The sequence below is a fragment of the Dendropsophus ebraccatus genome, chromosome 4 (assembly GCF_027789765.1).
Source record: "Dendropsophus ebraccatus isolate aDenEbr1 chromosome 4, aDenEbr1.pat, whole genome shotgun sequence".
Taxonomy (NCBI): Eukaryota; Metazoa; Chordata; class Amphibia; order Anura; family Hylidae; genus Dendropsophus; species Dendropsophus ebraccatus.
In genome coordinates this window covers 79,785,229-79,807,227 of record NC_091457.1, presented here as the reverse complement: position 1 = coordinate 79,807,227, position 21,999 = coordinate 79,785,229, and the positions used below count along the sequence as shown (strand labels likewise).

The window sequence follows — 21,999 nt, the reverse complement described above, 5'->3', positions numbered from 1 at the left end:
CTTTATTATGTTACCACACTCCCCTGCCTAGACTTTTTTTTTTAACGGAACAAGCATTCCTAGAAACACTCATTCAGTCGGCCCGTGTAAAAGTAAAATCGATTAGCCACAGAGCGGGAAAATAACCGCTCTTTGACTGATCGCATGTTTCGTGCCACTCATCGCCCGGTGTAAACATATGAATCATGCCTTCGAAGGGCACTGCAAGCGAGTACTGATCTCGCTGATTGTTGCCCGATTGCATCCTTGCACAGCCCCATATAAGGCCATATAAAAGGACCCTTACAGTTTGATGCACATCTGTTGTATCCTAGCCCACCTTCTTTCTCCTGTCCCACCAGGCTTCACATGAACAGTTCTAGATAAAATTACTCCTCCCCCCTTTTTCTTTTTGATAATGTGTGCCTCTAAAGGGTGTTTCCTGGCCTAGAAATACAAGGTAAATTTTTTTTCTAAAAATAGCAGATAGGGTGCCCACATAGGGGACATATAAGATAGTTCGGATAAGAACAGACACTACACCTCACTAGATTTTAGCCGAAAAGCGATGAACAGAGCTGGACTGTAATACTACACCTAACCTAGGGACAGGCGTGGTGCTGTTTTTGCATGAAAGTATCTGTGCTTTTTGTAATCCAGGATAACCCTTTAAATAACTTGCAGTAACTATGCCTATTTCTAGAAACATTAGGCATACAGAGCCTTTTACAACTGTGTTCTGCCTCAGTTCGTTGGAACTACATAGACTGTACTTATTCAGAACTTGTACTGTACCAGATGCACCCTTTATGTATCTTTAATGTTCCTTTTATCTATGATTTTTTTCCTTCAGACTTTCAGATCTTTTTTATAATTTGTAAATGATCAGCACATGTAGTCACAATGCTCCTGCTGAGGCTCCACCCCCTGCCACTCACCTGACATAAGAGAGCAGTCTTTAAAGTTGTTTTTTCACATGGTTATCTAACTCAACTCATAGAACTTAGAGCAACAGTGCACACACGATTGCCGCTCCATTCAAACTGGGGAAGTCAGGAGCTCTACTGCCACGATGGGCAAAAAAGCCTCCTTCTGTCCTCAAGAAGCAATCTCCCAGCCTCCCCCCATGACTTCTTATCTGTGCATTATCAGGCAAACACGTCTTCATTACAGAGAAGCCAATGAAGACGGGCTCTGTTCTCTCCATTCTATCCTTATGGAGGGGGAGGAGCTGGCGGAGATGACATGAAGGTCAGCTGTTTGTAGACTGTTTGGGCACCTAAAACGCAGGATTCAGGGGTCAGAAAGGTCAGTGCTTATCTATTAACTTACTGAGAGAAGATTGCAGGGTGTTGTGCTGTGCAGAAATCCTCCGTGCTCAGTCACTCCTAACAGCCCCTCCCCTCTCCATAGCCACATTATGGACACAGAAATCCTGCTTTTTCTGAAGTGAGGGGGGAAGCTGGGAGATTGCTTTTGCAGTCCAGAAGGAAACTCTTTTGGTTTATAAAACCTATTACAGAGTTTCTTAAAATCGCTTGTACTATTGATATTTAATGTTTTAAAAAAAAATGACCCTGAAATGACAGTTACGCTTTAAATTGGTGGAGGGGACCTAGATTTTAATTTTAGGCCATATCGCCCATCCCGTATTGAAGCCGAACTGCAGTTTCGGTGCCAGCATTGAGCATGGATTAGCAAGGTGCATTGCAACCTATGAGGGTGTTGCAAAACACTTTAGACAGAAGTACTGAGGATTAAGGGCTAAACAATGTTCATCTTATGAACTGTTGCATCAATGCAGCCCTAAACATTTTAATCCACACTGGTTAGTAAAGCATTACTTTCATTAAATAAAAAAAAACAAAAAACTTTTAACATTTTTCAGATGATGACACTCAAACAACCATTCACTGTTAAATTTTACTTGACAAATGATTCTTTTGGTTAAAAAGAACCATATAAATCAACTCTAATCTAATATGTATGTGTACCTTTGGGCTCTGTTCTTACCCTATTTAGGCCCTACAGTTGATGTACATGTGGACACTCGAGCTACCGTATACTCAGGTCCCTCAATTGGTGATAACACTCACCTTACAATACCACAAGAGTGACACACATTTGGGTGGAAGATCAGATAAGGCAACGAATTTTATCATAGAAATTACTGCTAGAGATCATAGGCACATTTGTCAATTATGGAAAATGCAGCTTTTTATTTAATATCCTTTGTAGTGTAAAAAAATGGCTGGGTCACTGTAAAGAAGAACTTTACCCCTTTTTACTTCTATGTTGTAAGGTCTTTGAAACAGGGACCGTATTCTTCTTATACTGTACACAGTTTGTTACTGTGTGTACATGTAAAGCACTATGGAATATGCTGTTTTTATATAAAGATTAGTAGTAGTAGAGGTTTCTTGATAACCTATGGGAGAGAACAGTACTAGTGATCTAAGCTTTGAAGAAATCCGTAACCCATACACTTCAGGTAAATCCTGACGACCAGACTTTGCCACCACTACATTAAACATTGTAGGCCAACTTAAAGAGGACCTGTCACCCCCTGTGCCGGGGTGACAGGCTCCCGATCCCCGTTAAAGCCCCCTAAACTCACGTGATCCTGCCGGGTCCCGCTTTCTGAGATGGTCGGGTCACAGAGATATCAGCGCCCGAAGCCCGGCGCGCGCTGACAGGAGAGTCCGATGCCCATAGAGAATGACGGAGCATCTGACTCCCCATTCATGCTCTATGGGCGTCTGACTCTGCTGTCAGCACGCGCGCCGGGCTTCGGGCGCTGATATCTCCGTGACCCGACCATCTCAGGAAGCTGGACCCGGCGGGAGTATAGGGGGCTCGGGAGCCTGTCACCCTGGCACGTGGGGGGTGACAGGTCTCCTTTAAGTAATATAACCACAGCAAGCCACAGATCAATAATGTTACCTAAAAACACTCAATAGTGAATATCATTTACAGACCTGCAAGTCGACATCCCTCCCAACGTCCATGGTACTTCTCCTTTAAGCAAATGGTGAAAAGAAATCCTGAATTATGACCGTCTGAAGTTACTGATTGGAGATTGGCTGAAAAATACACAATAGCATTTCACATATGACTTAAAAAAATTCTGCATCATTAAATATTGGGACATATATTCTTACAAAACTAGATACTACAGACACATTATGAATGAGGTAGCAATTAGAGATGAGCAAACCGGGTTCGGGTTCGAGTCCATCCGAACCCCAACGATCGGCATTTGATTAGCGGGGGCTGCTGAAGTTGGATAAAGCCCTAAGGTTGTCTGGAAAACACAGATACAGCCAATGACTATATCCATGATTTCCACACAGCCTTAGGGCTTTATCCAAGTTCAGCAGCCACCACTAATCAAATGCCGAAAGTTCGGGTTCGGATCGACTCAAACATGCTCGAGGTTCGCTCATCTCTAGTAACAATGCCAGTGGGTCTATATTACTGTACCGTAGCAGCTCCACTGCAGGGGGGCTATTACCCCTAGTCAAGTTACATATGAAGATAATATATCAAATAAAGGAATGTTATATGAGCTGAAAATTAAAACTTATGTTTCTAGGAGAATTCTCAATTTTAGTAAAAATACAAGAAATGTTGGATTAAACAAGCTAAAAAAAACAACACTTTTTGCACAATTTATGCACAACAATTCTTAAAGTGAATGTACCATCAGTACATTCACTTTAAGTTTTGCCCATGGATAGAGGGGCAGGGGTTTCCTAGGAAATAGGAAAAGACAAAACACAGGAAGTGCTGTGTTTTCCATGATGACTAAAAAAAAGTTGCAATTGTATAAATTGCAAACTTGCTTTATATCACATCTACTGTTGATTTTGAAATCTATAACGACAGGGACACTTTAAGGGCTCATTCACATCAAGTTTGAGTACTTCATAGCATCAATATGTCAGAAAATGGAGAACCAATGTATCCATGCACAGAAAGGCATTGAAAAAAAATGGTGTCATTTCATCAGGAAATGATAAAAGTCACTGCAAACACGACACAAACCCTTAAAGTGACTGTACCACCAGGCCCAGGCTGAAGCACTGGAGGCGGGACGACCCACCCTCAGTGGGAAGAAACCCCAGCCCCTTCATGACGTGACTCCATTAGAATCAATGGAAGCCTATCATAGAGGGGCTAGGCTTTCCTCCCACTAAAGGTGGGTCGGTCCGCCTCCGGTGCTTCAGCCTGGGCCGGGTGGTACAGTCACTTTAAACCTCATTCCCCCGTTCCGTAGGCTGTTCATAGTCCTGGGCAGTCTATGGAAACCATCCGTAGGTTGTCCGCAATGCACAAAACTATTCTATACACAATAGTAATCTAATTGTAGATCCGTACTAGGACCTGTCTGTTATTTTGTGTCGTGGATCATGGGCCTGTAACACATGCAGAACTTGTGAACAAGGCCATTTAAAGGAATGGGTCCATAGTGCCACCTATAATCACAATTACGGGCACAGTGTGGAATGTGTGAATGTGACCTAAGACCCAGTACCCACAGCAGTGCACCTAGCTTTATAGCTGCACTGCTGCAGGGGCACAGGCGCTCCGTGTATATCCATACTATGTTCCTGCAGGTGCCATGAGGTCTTATATCATTACTGCCAGGAGGTCAGCACACCATAACACAGTATCCAGTAAAGCAGAGACATAATTCTGTCTAATTAGTAAAGAAAAAAAAAAAAGCGTACCCTAATTTGAAGGGACCTGCAGTAAGGTATGCTATCTGGTGCACAGATCACCATTACATCATGTGCCCTCATGGTTTTCTTTTTTTTTTTTTTGCAACCTAATTTTTTTGTGTCAAAACTTTTGGTGCAACACCTCTCTGCACCATTGTCACATAATAATGCCTTCTCATAGGACATGACCCCTTCCTACAGACTTATGATACCACAAAGAGGGTTTACTTCATGAGTCCTGTGCGAAATAACTAAACAAAGCCTCTAACAACAAGTAGGCACGATAAGGTGCTCACAGTACAGACTGATATGCAGCATTCGCATCGCATCCCATCCCATCACCTCGCAGCACAAACATACAGAAAGTTTCTTACCATCACTGCAACTGGAATCTCACTGACCTGCTCCTGGTTGTCTGCAGCGCACCCTAACCCGCTGCACAGCCCGCTGCAGAAGATTGACAAGCAACCTGTCCAACCCCTGAGTCCAGCCCCGGCCGAAGTAACCAATCACAGTGCACCTCCACCATCCCGCTTCCGGTGGTAGGATGAAATTCCGGTCGCCTAGGAAACGGCTTCATTCAGTAACCGGCACTACACGTGAGCTGAACCAATGAGAAACGAATATGGCTGAGCGACAGATTATCCACCCAATGAGACATAAGCCAAAAAAAGGTTGGTGGAGAGGAAATTAGAGCGTCGCACTGTTACCAGGGAGACGCTTCCACAGTTGTATTGTGGTAAGTGGACGGTTGATGGGGAAGGTGTGACGTGAGGTAATGTTGTGACCTGGAGGGGTTCGGTTATACATCTAATCAGTGTAACGGTAGGTATAGTGAGGGGCACTACTACTCCCAGGATGGACGTCAGTACAGCAAATAGGTGGAGCGCTTGTGTTGCATGTAAAGTAGTCACATATGAGGCGCCCACTCAGGTGACTCAATAGTGTATAAGCTGAATAGCCAAGACAACACAATACTGTCTTGAAGGCGCTCACCATAGCACACGTGACTGTTATCTCCTAGCACAACCCGCCACAGTGTTTGCTGTGGTGAGCGTCCTCAGGACTTCCTTCTGCCATCTTGGATGGATCTAGTCAGGTTGGATCATTGTGTTGTCGCAGCCATATCACAATATCCATTTTTGTATACTTTTGTACTTGTGTAATTTTTTGTTTATAATGAAAGTCAATGAAAAAATGGATCTTAACCCTTTGAGGACCAGGCCCAAAATGACCCAGTGGACCGCGCAAATTTTGATCTTAGTGTTTCCGTTTTTCCCTCCTCCCCTTCTAAGAGCTCCAGCACTTTCAGTTTTTTATCTACAGGCCATGTAAGGGCTTATTTGTTACAGGAATAGTTGTACTTTGTAATGGCGTCTTTCATTTTACCATAACATGTATGATGGAATTCCAAATATATTATTTATGAAGATATAAATAGGTGAAATCGTAAAAAAGAATGCAATATGGTAACGTTTGGGGGGTTCCTGTGTCTACGTAATGCACTAAATGGTAAAAGCGACATGATACCATTACTCTATAGGTCAGTACGAACACAACCATATGCAGGTTACACAGATTCTCTAATGTTATATATTTTTTTTAAATGAAATCCTTTTTTTTGGCAATTAATTATAAATAAAATGGGACTATTGTGACGCTTATAACGGTTTTATTTTTTCACCTACGGGGCTGTATGGGGTGTCATTTTTTCCGCCATGATCTCTAGTTTTTATTAATACCATATTTGTGAAGATCGGACGTTTTGATCACTTTTTATTAATTTTTTTATATATATAATGTAACATAAAATCGGTACTCCGCGCACTTTTTTCCCTCTTTTCGTGTACGCCGTTTACCGTTCGCAATGACGCTTGTTATATTTTAATAGATCGGACAATTACGCACGCTACGGTATATTATATGTTTATTTGTTTATTTATTTTTATATGTTTTATTTATATAATGGGAAAGGGGGGTGATTTAGACTTTTATTGGGGGAGGGGTTTTGGGGTAGTGTGTTAGTGTTTTTAACTTTTTTTTTTTTACACATTTGAAGTCCCTTTGGGGGACTTTTACATTCACTACTTGGATTTTTACACTGATGAATGCTATGCCATAGGCATAGCATTGATCAGTGTTATCGGCGATCTGCTCATTGAGCCTGCCTGTGCAGGCTCACTGACCAGAGCGCTGATCGGACCGCACGGAGGCAGGTGAGAGACCTCCAGCGGCCCGTTTTACCGATCGGGACCCCCGCAGTCACACTGCGGGGGTCCCGATCGGTAAGTGACAGGGGACTCCCCCTGTCACTTACACTTAAACGCCGCGGTCGCGCCGCGATCGCGGCGTTTAAGGAGTTAATGACACGCGGCAGCGCGATCGCTGCAGCGTGTCATTGCCGGTGAGGTCCCGGCTGCTGATTGCAGCCGGCCCCCACCTGCTATGAAGCGCGCTCCGCTCCGGAGCACGCTTCATAGCGTGAGAAACACCCAGGGCGTACAGTTACGCCCTAGGTCGTCTGGGGACAGACTTCCATGGCGTAACTATACGCCCTGGGTCGTCTAAGGGTTAAGGGAGGCACACAAATGCATCCATTTTTTCATCTGTTTTTTTTTTTCTTAAATGGGCTGCAAAACAGTGTGAACCCAGACCTAGTCTGTGGAAAATGGATTCTAATGGATGACATACAACTGCATCCCTTTTTCTATCCTCCCCCATAAAACTTATACGTTAAACGGACAGCAAAAACTCAGTGTGAACCTAGCCTAAGGCACACGCTCCACTGCATGAGAGGCCCCATTGCAAAGTCTATTTTAAATGGGAATTCCTGATAGGAATTTTTTTTTCTAATAAAAAGTACATTAAAAGTTATATAGATGTGTCTATACAATGTATTACCATATCTGTATGGTTCTGTCACACTGATAGCTGATAGAAGTCCAGGAAGTGAAGAAAAATGGCCTCTGTGCCAATCCACATTGTCACTGCTCCCTCTGCTCTCCCCCCTTAGGAGATAAATCTTCCATGCCTCTGTCTCACATTGTGTGTGTTTGCTGAGCACAGGCTGATGATGCAGACAGGGGGCAGGGGGAGATGTCACAGGAGGCTTGGCTGGATCCCCCAATCCACTAAGTGATTCACCATCTCTGACCAGCCTCTCTAGCCCACACCTGAGCATACAAGGAGTGACAGAAGCAGCTGCTGCAACTTCACTGATTGTGCAAAAGTGTGTAGTGAAATTAGGGCTATGTTCACACATGTTGGAGTTTCATTGCAGTACTGCAGTGTATTCACCAAAACGATGTAGTAACACAATTAAATGATGGTAAACAGCACAGAGGATCAGAGATGCAACTGCCAATCCCACCTGGACAAAAAACAAGGCATAAACAGTATATCCTATGTAAGATAATATTGGATAAAGTCCTTATTGTGGGGCTCAACTTCAAAGACAAAAGATGCTGGATCATAATATGTGCGTGGAGATGAGAAGAAAAAAAATGTAATTTGATTTAAAAAGTTCTTTACTCTATTCCAATATCAGCGTTACAGGTAGTAACAGTGTGCTGTGTGGTGTTACAGGTAGAGAATACAGCGTGCTGTGTGGTGTTACAGTAGAGAATACAGCGTGCTGTGTGGTGTTACAGGTAGAGAATACAGTGTGCTGTGTGGTGTTAGCACGCTGTATTCTCTACCTGTAACACCACACAGCACGCTGTATTCTCTACCTGTAACACCACACAGCACGCTGTATTATCTACCTGTGTGTGGTGTTACAGGTAGAGAATACAGCGTGCTGTGTGGTGTTACAGGTAGAGAATACAGCGTGCTGTGTGGTGTTACAGGTAGAGAATACAGCGTGCTGTGTGGTGTTACAGGTAGAGAATACAGCGTGCTGTGTGGGTGGGACCACAATGAAATTATAAAGTACTGCAATTAATTCAGTAACACAATGAAACTGCAATGTGTGAACACAGCCTAGATGTTCTGCAATAGATTTGGGCGGGGAATGTGCAGGGTGGAGGACTGTGATGAACAGCTGAGGGAAACAATGCATTCTGGAACCTTTATTACTGTGTACATCTGCTCAACCAGGAAGTACAGCCACAAAATGCAAAACAAACCCCCCCTTAACGACACAGGGCGTATATTTACGCCCTGTGGCCGCCTCGGGGAGTTCAGAAGGGGGTCGCTCTTAAAGAGACCGATTTTGCTCTTAAAGGGACCCAGGTCGCTCTTAAAGGGACCCAGGTCGCTCTTAAAAGGACCGATTTTGCTCTTAAAGGGACCGATTTCGCTCTTAAAGGGAACCAGGTCGCTCTTAACCCCTAGACGACCCTGGACGTAGGGTTACGTCATGGAAGTCTGTCCCCAGACGACCCATGACATAACCTTACGTCCTGGGTGTTTCTCCCGCTATGAAGCGTGCTCCGGAGCGGAGCGTGCTTCATAGCAGGTGGGGGCCGGCTGCAAATAGCAGCCGGGACCTCACCGGTAATGACACGCTGCAGCGATCGCGCTGCCGCGTGTCATTAACCCCTTAAATCGCGGTGCGACTGCGGCGTTTAAGTGTAAGTGACAGGGGGAGTCCCCTGTCACTTACCGATCGGGACCCCCGCAGTGTGACTGCGGGGGTCCCGATCATTGAAACGGACTGCCGGAGGTCTCTTACCTGCCTCCGTGCGGTCCGATCGGCGATCTGCTACACTGAGCCTGCACAGGCAGGCTCAATGAGCAGATCGCCGATAACACTGATCAATGCTATGCCTATGGCATAGCAATGATCAGTGTATAAATCAAAGTACTGTATGTAAAAGTCCCCCAAAGGGACTTCAAATGTGTAAAAAAAAAGAAAGTTCAAAACACTATTACACTACCCCAAAACCCCTCCCCCAATAAAAGTCTAAATCACCCCCCTTTCCCATTATATAAATAAAACATATAAAAATAAATAAATGGATAAACATATAATATACCGTAGCGTGCGTAATTGTCCAATCTATTAAAATATAACAAGCGTCATTGTGATCGGTAAACGGCGTACACGAAAAGAGGGGAAAAAGTGCGCAGATTACCGATTTTATGTTACATTATATATTTTAAAAAATCAATAAAAAGTGATCAAAACGTCCGATCTTCACAAATATGGTATTAATAAAAACTAGAGATCATGGCGGAAAAAATGACACCCCATACAGCCCCGTAGGTGAAAAAATAAAACCGTTATAAGCGTCATAATAGGCCCATTTTATTAATATTTAATTGCCAAAAAAAAGGATTTTATAAAAAAATACATATATAACATTAGAGAATCTGTGTAACCTGCATATGGTTGTGTTCGGACTGACCTATAGAATAATAGTGTCATGTCGCTGTTACCATATAGTGCATTACGTAGACACAGGAATCCCCCAAACGTTACCATATTGCATTCTTATTTACGATTTCACCTATTTATATCTTCATAAATAATATATTTGGAATTCCATCATACATGTTATGGTAAAATGAATGACGCCATTACACAGTACAACTATTCCTGTAAAAAACAAGCACTTACATGGCTTTGTAGATAGAAAACTGAGAGTGCTAGAGCTCTTAGAAGGGGAGGTGGGAAAAACGAAAACACTAAGATCAAAATTTGCGCGGTCCACTGGGTCATTTTGGGCCTGGTCCTCAAAGGGTTAAAGGGACCCAGGTCGCTCTTAAAGGGACCCAGGTCGCTCTTAAAGGGACCCAGGTCGCTCTTAAAGGGACCCAGGTCGCTCTTAAAAAGACCGATTTTGCTCTTAAAGGGACCGATTTTGCTCTTAAAGGGACCGATTTCGCTCTTAAAGGGACCCAGGTCGCTCTTAAAGGGACCCAGGTCGCTCTTAAAGGGACCCAGGTCGCTCTTAAAGGGACCCAGGTCGCTCTTAAAGGGACCCAGGTCGCTCTTAAAGGGACCCAGGTCGCTCTTAAAGAGACCGATTTTGCTCTGAAAGGGACCCATTTTGCTCTAAAAGGGACCCAGGTCGCTCTTAAAGGGACCCAGGTCGCTCTTAAAGGGACCCAGGTCGCTCTTAAAGGGACCCAGGTCGCTCTTAAAGAGACCGATTTTGCTCTGAAAGGGACCCATTTTGCTCTTAAAGGGACCCATTTTGCTCTTAAAGGGACCCATTTTGCTCTTAAAGGGACATATTTCGCTCTTAAAGGGACCCAGGTCGTTCTTAGAGGGACCCATTTTGCTCTTAAAGGGACATATTTCGCTCTTAAAGGGACCCATTTTGCTCTTAAAAGGGACATATTTCCCTCTTAAAGGGACATATTTCCCTCTTAAAGGGACCCAGGTCACTCTTAAAGGGACCCAGATCGCTCTTAAAGGGACCCAGATCACTCTTAAAGGGACCTAGGTCACTCTTAAAAGGGACCCAGGTCGCTCTTAAAGGGACCCATTTCGCTCTTAAAAGGACCGAGGTCGCTCTTAAAGGGACCCAATTTGCTCTTACACAGCGGTCGGGGAAGATGGCCTGCTATAATGTATAGCAGGCCATCTCTGCTCGTCGGCATGGGGCGTGATTAACCCCCCCCCCCCGTGCCCATGATCGCTGCTATTGGCTGATCAATACAGATCAGCCGATAGCAGCTGAATACAGCTTTCTGGGTCATCGGTGACCCGGAAAGCAATGGCGATTGGTGCTGTCCGGGACAGCACAATCGCCATTAGTGTGCTACAGAAAGATGGCGCCGGTGCCACCCCCACGATCGCCGTGATAGGCCGGCCAGTACCGGCCGGCCCATCACGGCGATCTAACAGTTAAAAAGTGTCCGGCCGGGTTCTGCACCCCTCAGCTAGGTAGCTGAGGGGTGCAGAACAGGTGTGTGTGGTACAGGTGTACCATACTCACCTGATCCTGGCCTCCGGAACGAAGATTCGCGGTCCCGCGCGTCCTCTTCTCCTCGTCGCCGCCACTTCCGGGTTCATTCGGTCTTCGTCAGGAATCTTCGCCTCTTCGGGCTTTTCCGTCGCCCCCATCTTCGGCCATCTCCCCCAGCTCCATTCTACTGCCCCCTAGCGGCTGATCAGTGTATATTATGCTTTGGGGTAAAAAATGTATTTATTTTTTCCCAAATTTTTTTTTTCTTTTTATTCGCCCTAACGCCGCTAAGTGCTGATCAGCATCGCACGTAAGTGCGCCACTGATCAGCAACTCCTCCTTTTTGGCGTAGGAGCGTTCTTCCCCCCTTTACCCTACCGCCACTGTCTGCTGATAAATGCCGCACATAAGTGCGGCATTTATCAGCAGATTCTTCTTTGGTGTAGGGATATTTTTTCTTACTGTCAAAAAAACCCGTAAAAAAACACTATATTACACCACACTACACGAAATAAAGTTTTACACTACACCACTACACACATACCCCAGATACCAATCCCCGTATAAAGATGGCCCCCAGGGTGTTTTCGGTGTCGGACGCATACGTTATTATTGCCTCCGACACTGAAACAGCCAGTGAGGATGAATGGGGGGATCCTTCTTTCCTCCATTCATCCTCATCATCCAGTGACGTGTCTGGGGGTAGTGTAGCGTACGCTGCCCCCCAGACACGTCTTTTCCGCCAGTACCGTCCCAATAAGAGATGACGGTATGGCGTGAAATTCTCCAAACTCTGAGAGTACCTCAGGGTACACTTACAGATTTAGGATACGTGCACACTGCGGAATGGCGAAGGATAACCCTTTGTGCATTCCGCAGCTGGCACCCGCCGGCAGACCGATGCAGGCGCGTCTTCACCCGTGTCATAGATTCAATTCTATGCAAGGGCGGATTCCATCGTCCATCCAAAGAATGAACACATTGGTCGGAGAACGGAATCCGCCCGTGCATATAATGGAGTCTTTGACACGGACGGAGATGCCTGCATCAGTCTGCCGGTGGGTGCCAGCTGCGGAATGCGTGAAGGGTTATCTGTCGCGATTCCGCAGGGTGCACGTACCCTTAGAGTGTATGAAGGAAGAGACACCCAAATCCTGCATACCCCCCCCTCCCATCCTCGGAGTTAGTGGGAAGATCGTCCGGGAACTGATCTTCCCTCTGCTGGATAAAGGTTACCACCTGTACGGGGATAACTTTTATACCAGCACCCCCTCTTCCGGTCCCTCGCTGCCCGAGCTACTGTAGCTTGCGGCACGATCCAAAAATATTAGAAGCAGTAATACAGCCCTAATATTTAGCAGCCATGGAGCGGACCCAGCGCTTTTGGATATGAAGGACCCCGTATCGCACCAGGACAACATTTTCCAGGTGACGTCCCCCACACAGGAGAACGGGAGACCCCAGAAGAAGTGCAGAGTGTAGCGTAACAGGGGGATCAGGAAGGACACCATTTTCCAGTGTAACACCTGTCCTGATGACCCCGGCCTCTGCATACTGGATCGCTTCAAGGCGTACCACACGTCATTGGGGTTCTACATTATCTAAATTCTTCCCCTTATTCCTATTTCAGGGGTCACGTTGATCCAGGGATTATTCTGATCGCCATTATGGAGTCGAGAAGGAATTTTTTCCCAGTGATGAGGCTACTGTCGTCTGCCTTACGAGGGTTTTTTCCTTCCTCTGGATCAACACAGGTTGAATTTGATGGACACCTGTCATTTTCAACCTTATAAACTAATAATTGGCCTAATACCCCCAAATAAATTAGAATTGTCCCTTTTCCCCAGCTAAATAGGTATAGCCGCCATTCCCATTAGAGGATGCCATGATGCAATTACAAAGCCTCTGTGCGGCCAGGACAGTAGAAACCCCCCACAAATGACCCCATTCTGGAAACTACACTCCATAAGGAATCTAACAAGGTGGGTAGTGGGGATATGGCCCCCTGGTGACGGCCACATTTGGGACGTGAAAATGAAAAAAAAGGTATTTTTTTATTTTCACACCACATGTTCTACATAAGTGCCCATCACCAGTGGGGTCCATATCCTCACTGAACCCCTTGTCAGATTCCTTATGGGGTGTAGTTTCCATAATGGGGTCACTTGTGGGGGGTTTCTACTGTCCTGGCCGCACAGGAGCTTTGTAATTGCGACATGGCCTCCATCCTCCATTCCAGCCTCTAAATGGCGCTCTGTCCCTTTGGTGGCTTGCCCTGTGCCCATATGGCACATTATGTCCACATGTGGGGTATTTTCGTATTCAGGGGAAATTACCCTACACAATTTGCATTTATTTTCTTTTTTAACCCCTTGTGGAAATGGGAAAAATCAAGGCCAGACCAACATTTAGTGTCATTTTTTTTAAATTTTTACTCTAAATCGTTGATCTTGTCGTGATTTTTTCATTTTCACAAGGGGCTAAAAGATTAAAAAAAAACACAAAATGTGTAGAGCAATTTCCCCTTAGTACGGAAATACCCCAAATGTGGACATAAAGCGCCATGCGGGTGCAGGGTAAGCCTCCAAAGGGAAGGAGCGCCATTTGGTTTTTTGAGGCTGGATTGGATTTCAAGGGGCCATGTTGCATTTAAAAGCCCCTGTGTTGCCAAGACAGTTGAAACCCCCCACAAGTGACCCCATTATGGAAACTACACCCCTCAGGAAATGTAACAAGGGGTGTAGTGAGCATATGGACCCCACTGGTGACTGGCACAAATGTGGAACAATGTGGCGTGAAAATGAAATATTACATTTTTTACACTATAATGTTGGTCTAGCCTTGAATTTATCATTTTCACAAGGGGTTAAGAGAAAAAAAACACAAAATATGTAGAGCAATTTCCCCCGAGTACGGAAATACCCCACATGTGTACATAAAGCGCCATGCGGGTGCAGGGTAAGCCTCCAAAGGGAAGGAGCGCCATTTGGCTTTTGGAGGCTGGATTTGGATGGAATGGATTTCGAGGGGCCATGTTGCATTCAAAAGGCCCCTGTGTTGCCAAGAAAGTTGAAACCCCCCACAAGTGACCCCATTATGGAAACTACACCCCTCAAGGAATGTAACAAGGGGTGTAGTGAGCATATGGACCCCACTGGTGACTGGCACAAATGTGGAACAATGTGGCATGAAAATGAAATATTAAATTTTTTACACTATAATGTTGGTCTAGCCTTGAATTTATCATTTTCACATGGGGTTAAAAGAGAAAGAAAAAAAAAGGGGGAAGAGCAATTTCCCCCGAGTTCGTAAATACCCCACATGTGGACATAAAGCGCCATGTGGGTGCAGGGCAAGCCTCTGAAGGGAAGGAGCGCCATTTGGATTTTGGAGGTTGGATTTGGCTAGAATGGATGATGAATGCCATGTCGTATTTACAGAGCCCTCATGCTGCCAAAACACTGTGAACCCCCCCACAAGTGACCCCATTCTGGAAACTACACCCCTCAAGGAATCTAACAAGGGGTGCAATGAGGATATGGACTCCTTGATGACGGGCACATTTGTGCCATGAAAGTGAAAAAATGAAAATTTTCACTTTCATGTCACATTATTCCACATTTGTGCCCATCACCAGTGGGTTCCATATGCTCACTGCCCCCCTTGTTAGATTCCTTGAGGGGTGTAGTTTCCAGAATGGGGTCACTTGGGGGTTTCCAGTGTTTTGGCAGCACGAGGGCTCTGTAAATGCGACATGGCCCTTGAAATCCATTCCAGTGAAATCCAGCTTCCAAAAGCCAATTGGCGCTCCTTCCCTTTGGAGGCTCGTGCTGTGCCCGCTTGGCACTTTATGTCCACATGTGGGGTATTTCCGTACTCTGGAGAAACTGCGCTACATGTTTTGTGTTTTTTTTCCCCTTTTATCCCTTTGTGAAAATGAAAAATTGAAGGCTAGAACAATGTTTTAGTGTAAAAAATAAATTTTTCTTTTTTCACGCCATATTGTTCCGAAAATCTGTGAAGCACCTGTGGGGTCCAGATGCTCACCGCACCCCTTGTTACATTCCTTGAGGGGTGTAGTTTTCTAAATGGTGTCCCTTTTAGGGGTGTTTTTTTATGTTTTGGCACCCCAGAGCCTCTGCCAACCTGAAGTGGTACAGTCAAAAATGACCAAGTATAACAGAGGCGTTGGAATTCACTTGGCGCTCCTTTGTATCTGAGGCTTGTGGTTGTGTCAAATAGTGCAATAGGGCCACATATGGGGTATTTCTATAAACTGCAGAAACGGGGCAATAATTATTGGGGTGCATTTCTCTGGTAATAGGTTTATAATTATGAAAAATATTAGATTACAATAAAATCTCTGCACAGAAAATAAAAATTTTCAAATTTCTTACACACTTAGCTTTTATTTCTGTGACTCCCCTAAAGGGTTAAAAAACTTTCTGGATGTGCTTTTGCAGAGTTTGGGGGGTGCAGTTTCTAAAATGGGGTGCTTTGTGGGGCTTTCTAACATACAGTCCCTTCAAATACACTTTAAGGCTGGCTTCACACTATGTATATTTGAGGCAGTATTTGGTCCTCATGTCAGGTCCTCATAGCAACCAAAACCAGGAGTGGATTGAAAACACAGAAAGGCTCTGTCCACACAATGTTGAAATGGAGTGGATGGCCGCCATATAACAGTAAATAACTGCCATCATTTCAATATAACAGCCGTTGTTTTAAAATAACAGCAAATATTTGCCATTAAATGACGGCCATCCACTCAATTACAACATTATGTGAACAGAGCTTTTCTGTGTTTTCAATACACTCCTTGTTTTGGTTGCTATACAGCCTCAAATATACGTAGTGTGAACATAGCCTAAGGCTGGGTTCACACTACGTATATTTCAGTCAGTATTGTGGTCCTCATATTGCAACCAAAACCAGGAGTGGATTAAAAACACAGAAAGGCTCTGTTCACACAATGTTTAAATTGAGTGGATGGCCGCCATTTAATGGCAAATATTTGCTGTTATTTTAAAACAACGGCTGTTGTATTGAAATAATGGAAGTTATTTACTGTTATATGGTGGCCATTCACTCAATTTCACCATTGTGTGAACAGAGCCTTTCTGTGTTTTTAATCCACTCCTGGTTTTGGTTGCAATATGAGGACCACAATACTGACTGAAATATACGTAGTGTGAACCCAGCCTAAGGCTGGGTTCACACTATGTATATTTGAGGCTGTATTTGGTCCTCATGTCAGGTCCACATAGCAACCAAAACCAGGAGTGGATTGAAAACACAGAAAGGCTCTGTTCACATAATGTTGTAATTGAGTGGATGGCCGCCATATAACAGTAAATAACTTCCATTATTTCAATACAACAGCCGTTGTTTTAAAATAACAGCACATATTTGCCATTAAATGACGGCCATCCACTCAATTACAACATTATGTGAACAGAGTCTTTCTGTGTTTTCAATTCACTCCTTGTTTTGGTTGCTATACAGCCTCAAATATACAGCCTCAAATATACGTAGTGTGAACATAGCCTAAACCTGAACAGGTCCCTAAAAATATCTGATTTTGAAATTTTACTGAAAATTTGGAAATTTGCTGCTTATGTTTTCTATTGTCTAAAAAAAAAAATGAAAGATAGTTTAATAAATGCCGCCAACATAAAGTAGACATGTTGCTAATGCTATTTAATATATCATTTATGTGGCATAACCATTTTCTGTATAAGCAAAAAAGTTTCAAATTTGGAAAAATGCATTTTTTCACAATTCTTCACGTTATTTTGGGTTTTTCCATAAAGATTTGTTATAAGTATCGACTCCAATTTACCAGAAATGTGAAGTACAATATGTCACGAGAAAACAATCTCAGAATCAGCCAGATAGGTAAAATTATACCGAAGTTATTAATGAATAAAGTAACACTGGTCAAATTCATAAAATTTGTCTCTGTCCTTAAGGCCATTTCAGGCTCTGTCCTTAAGGGGTTAAAGGGACCCAGGTTGCTATTAAAGGGACCCAGGTTGCTCTTAAAGGGACCCAGGTTGCTCTTAAAGGGACCCAGGTTGCTCTTAAAGGGACCCAGGTCGCTCTTAAAGGGACCCAGGTAGCTCTTAAAAGGACCCATTTTGCTCTTAAAAGGAACATATTTCGCTCTTAAAGGGACCCAGGTCGCTCTTAAAGGGACCCATTTCGCTCTAGCGACATGGGTCTCTTTAAGAGCGACATGGGCCCCATACCTTTTGGAGTGACTTGGGTCCCTTTAAGAGCAACTTGGGTCCCGTCCCTTTAAGAGCGACTTGGATCCCTTTAAGAGCTACATGGGACCATTTAAGAGCGACTTTGGTCCCTTTAAGAGTGTCATGGCTCCCGTCCTTTTAAGAGCGATCTGGGTACTTATAATGGTAAAGATCATTGCTCGGTTACCATGACAATCTTACTCATGTCAGTGAAACAAAATCGTTAAGGACCTTCCATAAAGACATCTTCTATTGGCCAATAGTGGACATGTGACTGTGGATGGTGTGATACATTGCCTGACAAGACCTTAGAGTTCCTATTGGTTGCTATATTTCAGCTATTTGCATATGTGCTGTGATTGGCTGTTAGCGGTTAGAGTGTGGCCATTATTTGCAATGGGCCATTATTTTCTATGGGAAATTCGGGATCTTTAAAGAGGACCTGTCGCCCCCGCGCCGGGGTGACAGGCTCTCGACCCCCAGCTATATCCCCTTATAGTTACCTCATGTCGCCGAGTCCCGCTGCCGGAGCCGGTCCCGGGACTGAGATTTCCCGGTGAAAAGCCGGCGCACGCGCTGTGGAGATGGGTCCAGCGCCCATAGAGAATGAATGGAGCCGAACCCATCTACACAGCGCGCGCGCCGGCTTCTCACCGGGATATCTCCGTCCCGGGACCGGCTCCGGCAGCAGAACTCAGCGACATGAGGTAACTATAAGGGGATCTATCTGGGGGTCGGGAGCCTGTCACCCCGGCGCGCGGGGGCGACAAGTCTCCTTTAAATGTAAATTTCTTAAAAACGACAAATCCGATCGAAACGAAAAATAGATAGCACACCTCACACCACCGAGGGCTTCGAAACGCAGTTTGAACGGAGTGTGTGCGCAAAGTGGTTCAGGCTGTATTACGCGCAGAAAAATAGCTGGAAGAAGAAGAAACGGAAGAAGAAGAAGAATACGGATTACAATATAGTGCTTTTCAAGCACTATAATAAATAAATAAACATGTTTGCTATTGAAACATGCGTAATCGCCCGAACTATTAATTTATCACTTTCCTGATCTCCCACCGCGTAAGTGGAAAAAAAATCACAAAGTGCAATTTGCACATTTTTTTTGTCGCATCAAATCCAGAAAAATTGTAATAAAAAGCGATCAAAAAGTCGCATATGCACAATCAAGGTACCAATAGAAAGAACACATCATGGCGCAAAGAATGGAGCGATTTTAAGGAATGTATATTTGTTAACAATGGTTTAATTTTTTATAAGCAATCACATAATATATAAAAAAAAAAATATATATGTATATATATGTTACATATCGTTGTAATCGTAACAACTTGAGGAACATATATAACAAGTCAATTTTACCCCAGGGCGAACAGTGCAAGAACACATACCCCCCAAATAAACAAAATGCAATTTTTTTTTTTCAATTTCACCACACATTGAATTTTCTTTTGGTTTTGCAGTATACTTTATGAAAAAATTCAGTCATTGCAAAGTACAATTAGTGGCGCAAAAAATAAGGGCTCATGTGGGTCACTAGGTGAAAAATTCAAGTGCTATGGCCTTGTAAGCACAAGGAGGAAAAAACGGAAGTGCAAAAATGCAAGTTGGCACTGTCCTTAACCCTTAGGCGACCCTGGACGTACCCGTACGTCCAGGGCCGCCTCCATGTGTTCAGAGCGGGGCCGCGCTCTTAACCGACTAGGTCCCGGGTGCCGCTCGTAGCCCAGGGCCGCGGCTATTAGCGGGCATGGTCCGATTGCCGTGCCCGCTAATAAAGTAATCGGGTGCAGCTGTCAAAGTGCGCTGATCCCGGCTCTGCATTCGGCAATCGAGTGCCTATCATCGATCTATGCTGCATATCTATGCAGCATAGATTTCAATGAGAGATCAGAGTGCATATACTAGAAGTTTCCCAGGGGGGCTTCTAGTATAAGTGTAAAAGAAAAAAAAAGTGTTATTATCAATAAAAAGCCCCCTACCCTAATAAAAGTCAGAATCACCCCGCTTTTCCCATGTTATAAATAAAAATAAACAAACATGTTTGGTATCGCCATGTGCGTGATCTCCCGAACTATTAACTTATCACATTCCCGATCTCGCACGGTAAATGGCGTAAGCGCAAAAAATTACCAAAGTGCTAAATTGCGCATTTTTGGTCGCATCAAATCCAGAAAAAATGTAATAAAAAGCGATCAAAAAGTCATATATGCGCAATCAAGGTACCGATAGAAAGTAAACATCATGGCGCAAAAAATTACACCTCACACAGCCCCATAGAACAAAGGATAAAAACGTTATAAGCATGAGAATGGAGCGATTTTAAGGAACATATATTTGTTAACAATGGTCTGAATTTTTTACAGGCCATCAGATAAAAGAAACGTTGTAGATGTTGCATATCGTTGTAATCGTGAGGAGCATATATAACAAGTCAGATTTACCAGGACGAACGACGTAAAAACGAAAAAAAAAAACAAATAAAAGAAAAGCGTTGTTTTTTTTTTTTCAATTTCACCACACATTGAATTTTTTTCCTGGTTTCGCAGTGTACTTTATGAAAATATTCAGCCTGTCATTGCAAAGTACAATTAGTGGTGCAAAGAATAAAACGGCTCATGTGGGTTTCTAGGTGAAAAATGCAAGTGCTATGGCCTTTTAAGCACAAGGAGGAAAAAACGAAAATGCAAAAATTGAAATTGGCCTGTTCCTCTAAGGGTTAAGGGGTTAAAGCGTAACTGTCATGCTTTTTTATATTGCAAAAATCAGTAGTATAAGCGATTTTAAGAAACTCTGTAATAGGTTTTATTAGCCAAAAAAGCCTCTTTCTGTACTCAGAAAGCAATTTCCCAGCCTCCCCCCACTCACTTCTTATCTGTGCATTATCAGGCAAACACGTCTTCATTACAGAAAAGCCAGTGAAGACGGGTTCTGCTCTGTCCATTACCTCCTATGGAGGGGGGAGGGGCCGAGGGAGATGAGGAAAAGGTGACATGAAAGTCAGTTGTTTGTAGACTGTCTGGGCACCTAAAACGCTGGATTTGGGGGTCAGAAAGGTCAGTGCTTATCTATGAACTTACGGAGAGAGGATTGCAGGGTGTTGTGCTGTGCAGGACTGCTCCGTGCTCATTTACTCCTCTCTGCCCCTCCCCTCTCCATAGCCACATAATGGACACAGAAATCCTGCTTCTTCTAAAGTGACAGGGGAGCTAGAAAAACAGCTTTTTCAGTGCAGAAGGAAACTCTTTTGGTTATAAAACCTATTACAGAGTTTCTTAAAAATCGCTTGTATTGTTGATAATTATTGTTTTCATAAAAAATTTGCCTGAAATGACAGTTACACTTTAACCCTTTGAGGACCAGGCCCAAAATGACCCAGTGGACTGCGCAAATTTTGATCTTAGTGTTTTCGTTTTTCCCTCCTCCCCTTCTAAGAGCTCTAGCACTTTCAGTTTTCTATCTACAAGGCCATGTAATGGCTTGTTTTTTACAGGAATAGTTGTACTTTGTAATGGCGCCTTTCATTTTACCATAACATGTATGACGGAATTCTAAAATTATTATTTATGAAGATATAAATAGTTGAAATCGTAAAAAAGAATGCAATATGGTAACGTTTGGGGGGTTCCTGTGTCTACGTAATGCACTATATGGTAAAAGCGACATGATACTATTACTCTATAGGTAAGTCCAAACACAACCACTTGAAGGTTTACACAGATTCTCTAATGTTATGTATATTTTTTTAATGAAATCTTTTTTTTGGCAATTAATTATTAATAAAATGGGCCTAATGTGATGCTTATAACGGTTTTATTTTTTCACCTTTATTTTTTCACATTTTTTCCGCCATGATCTCTAGTTTTTGTTAATACCGTATGTGTGAAGATCAGACGTTTTGATCACTTTTCCGATGCAGAGTTTGGGACCCCCGCAGTCATACTCCCCCTGTCACTTACAATAAAAAAGCCGCGGCTTTTAAGGAGTTGATGACACGCTGCAGCCTGTTATTAGCGGTGAGGTGCCGGCTGCTCACTGCAGCCGGCCCCCACCTCCTATGAAGCGCACTCTGCTCTGGAGCGCGCTTCATAGCAGGGGAAACATCCAGGACGTACAGTTACGTCCAGGGTCGTCTGGTGACAGACTTCCATGACGTAACTGTACGTCCAGGGTCGT

The 21,999-nt window shown here is 43.9% G+C and overlaps 1 protein-coding gene and 1 long non-coding RNA gene across 6 annotated transcripts in view; one reads left to right on the top strand and one right to left on the bottom strand.

Moving 5' to 3' along the window:
- The window catches only part of PMFBP1 (polyamine modulated factor 1 binding protein 1), a 147,061-nt gene extending 141,724 nt beyond the window's left edge, over positions 1-5,337 (bottom strand). Inside the window, exons 1-2 of the mRNA XM_069966124.1 lie at positions 5,078-5,337; positions 2,958-3,062 (exon numbers count right to left, since the gene is read on the bottom strand). Of these exons, the coding sequence (XP_069822225.1) occupies positions 2,958-2,987 (30 nt within the window). The 5' untranslated portion in view covers positions 2,988-3,062; positions 5,078-5,337. The remainder of the gene's footprint in view (positions 1-2,957; positions 3,063-5,077) is intronic.
- LOC138788347 (uncharacterized) overlaps positions 5,280-21,999 on the top strand; it is a 31,466-nt gene continuing 14,746 nt past the window's right edge. Inside the window, exon 1 of one of the 5 annotated variants that reach the window (XR_011362576.1) lies at positions 5,280-5,377. This is a non-coding gene — a long non-coding RNA (uncharacterized lncRNA). The other 4 variants (XR_011362575.1, XR_011362578.1, XR_011362579.1 and 1 more) reach the window with 4 other exon arrangements.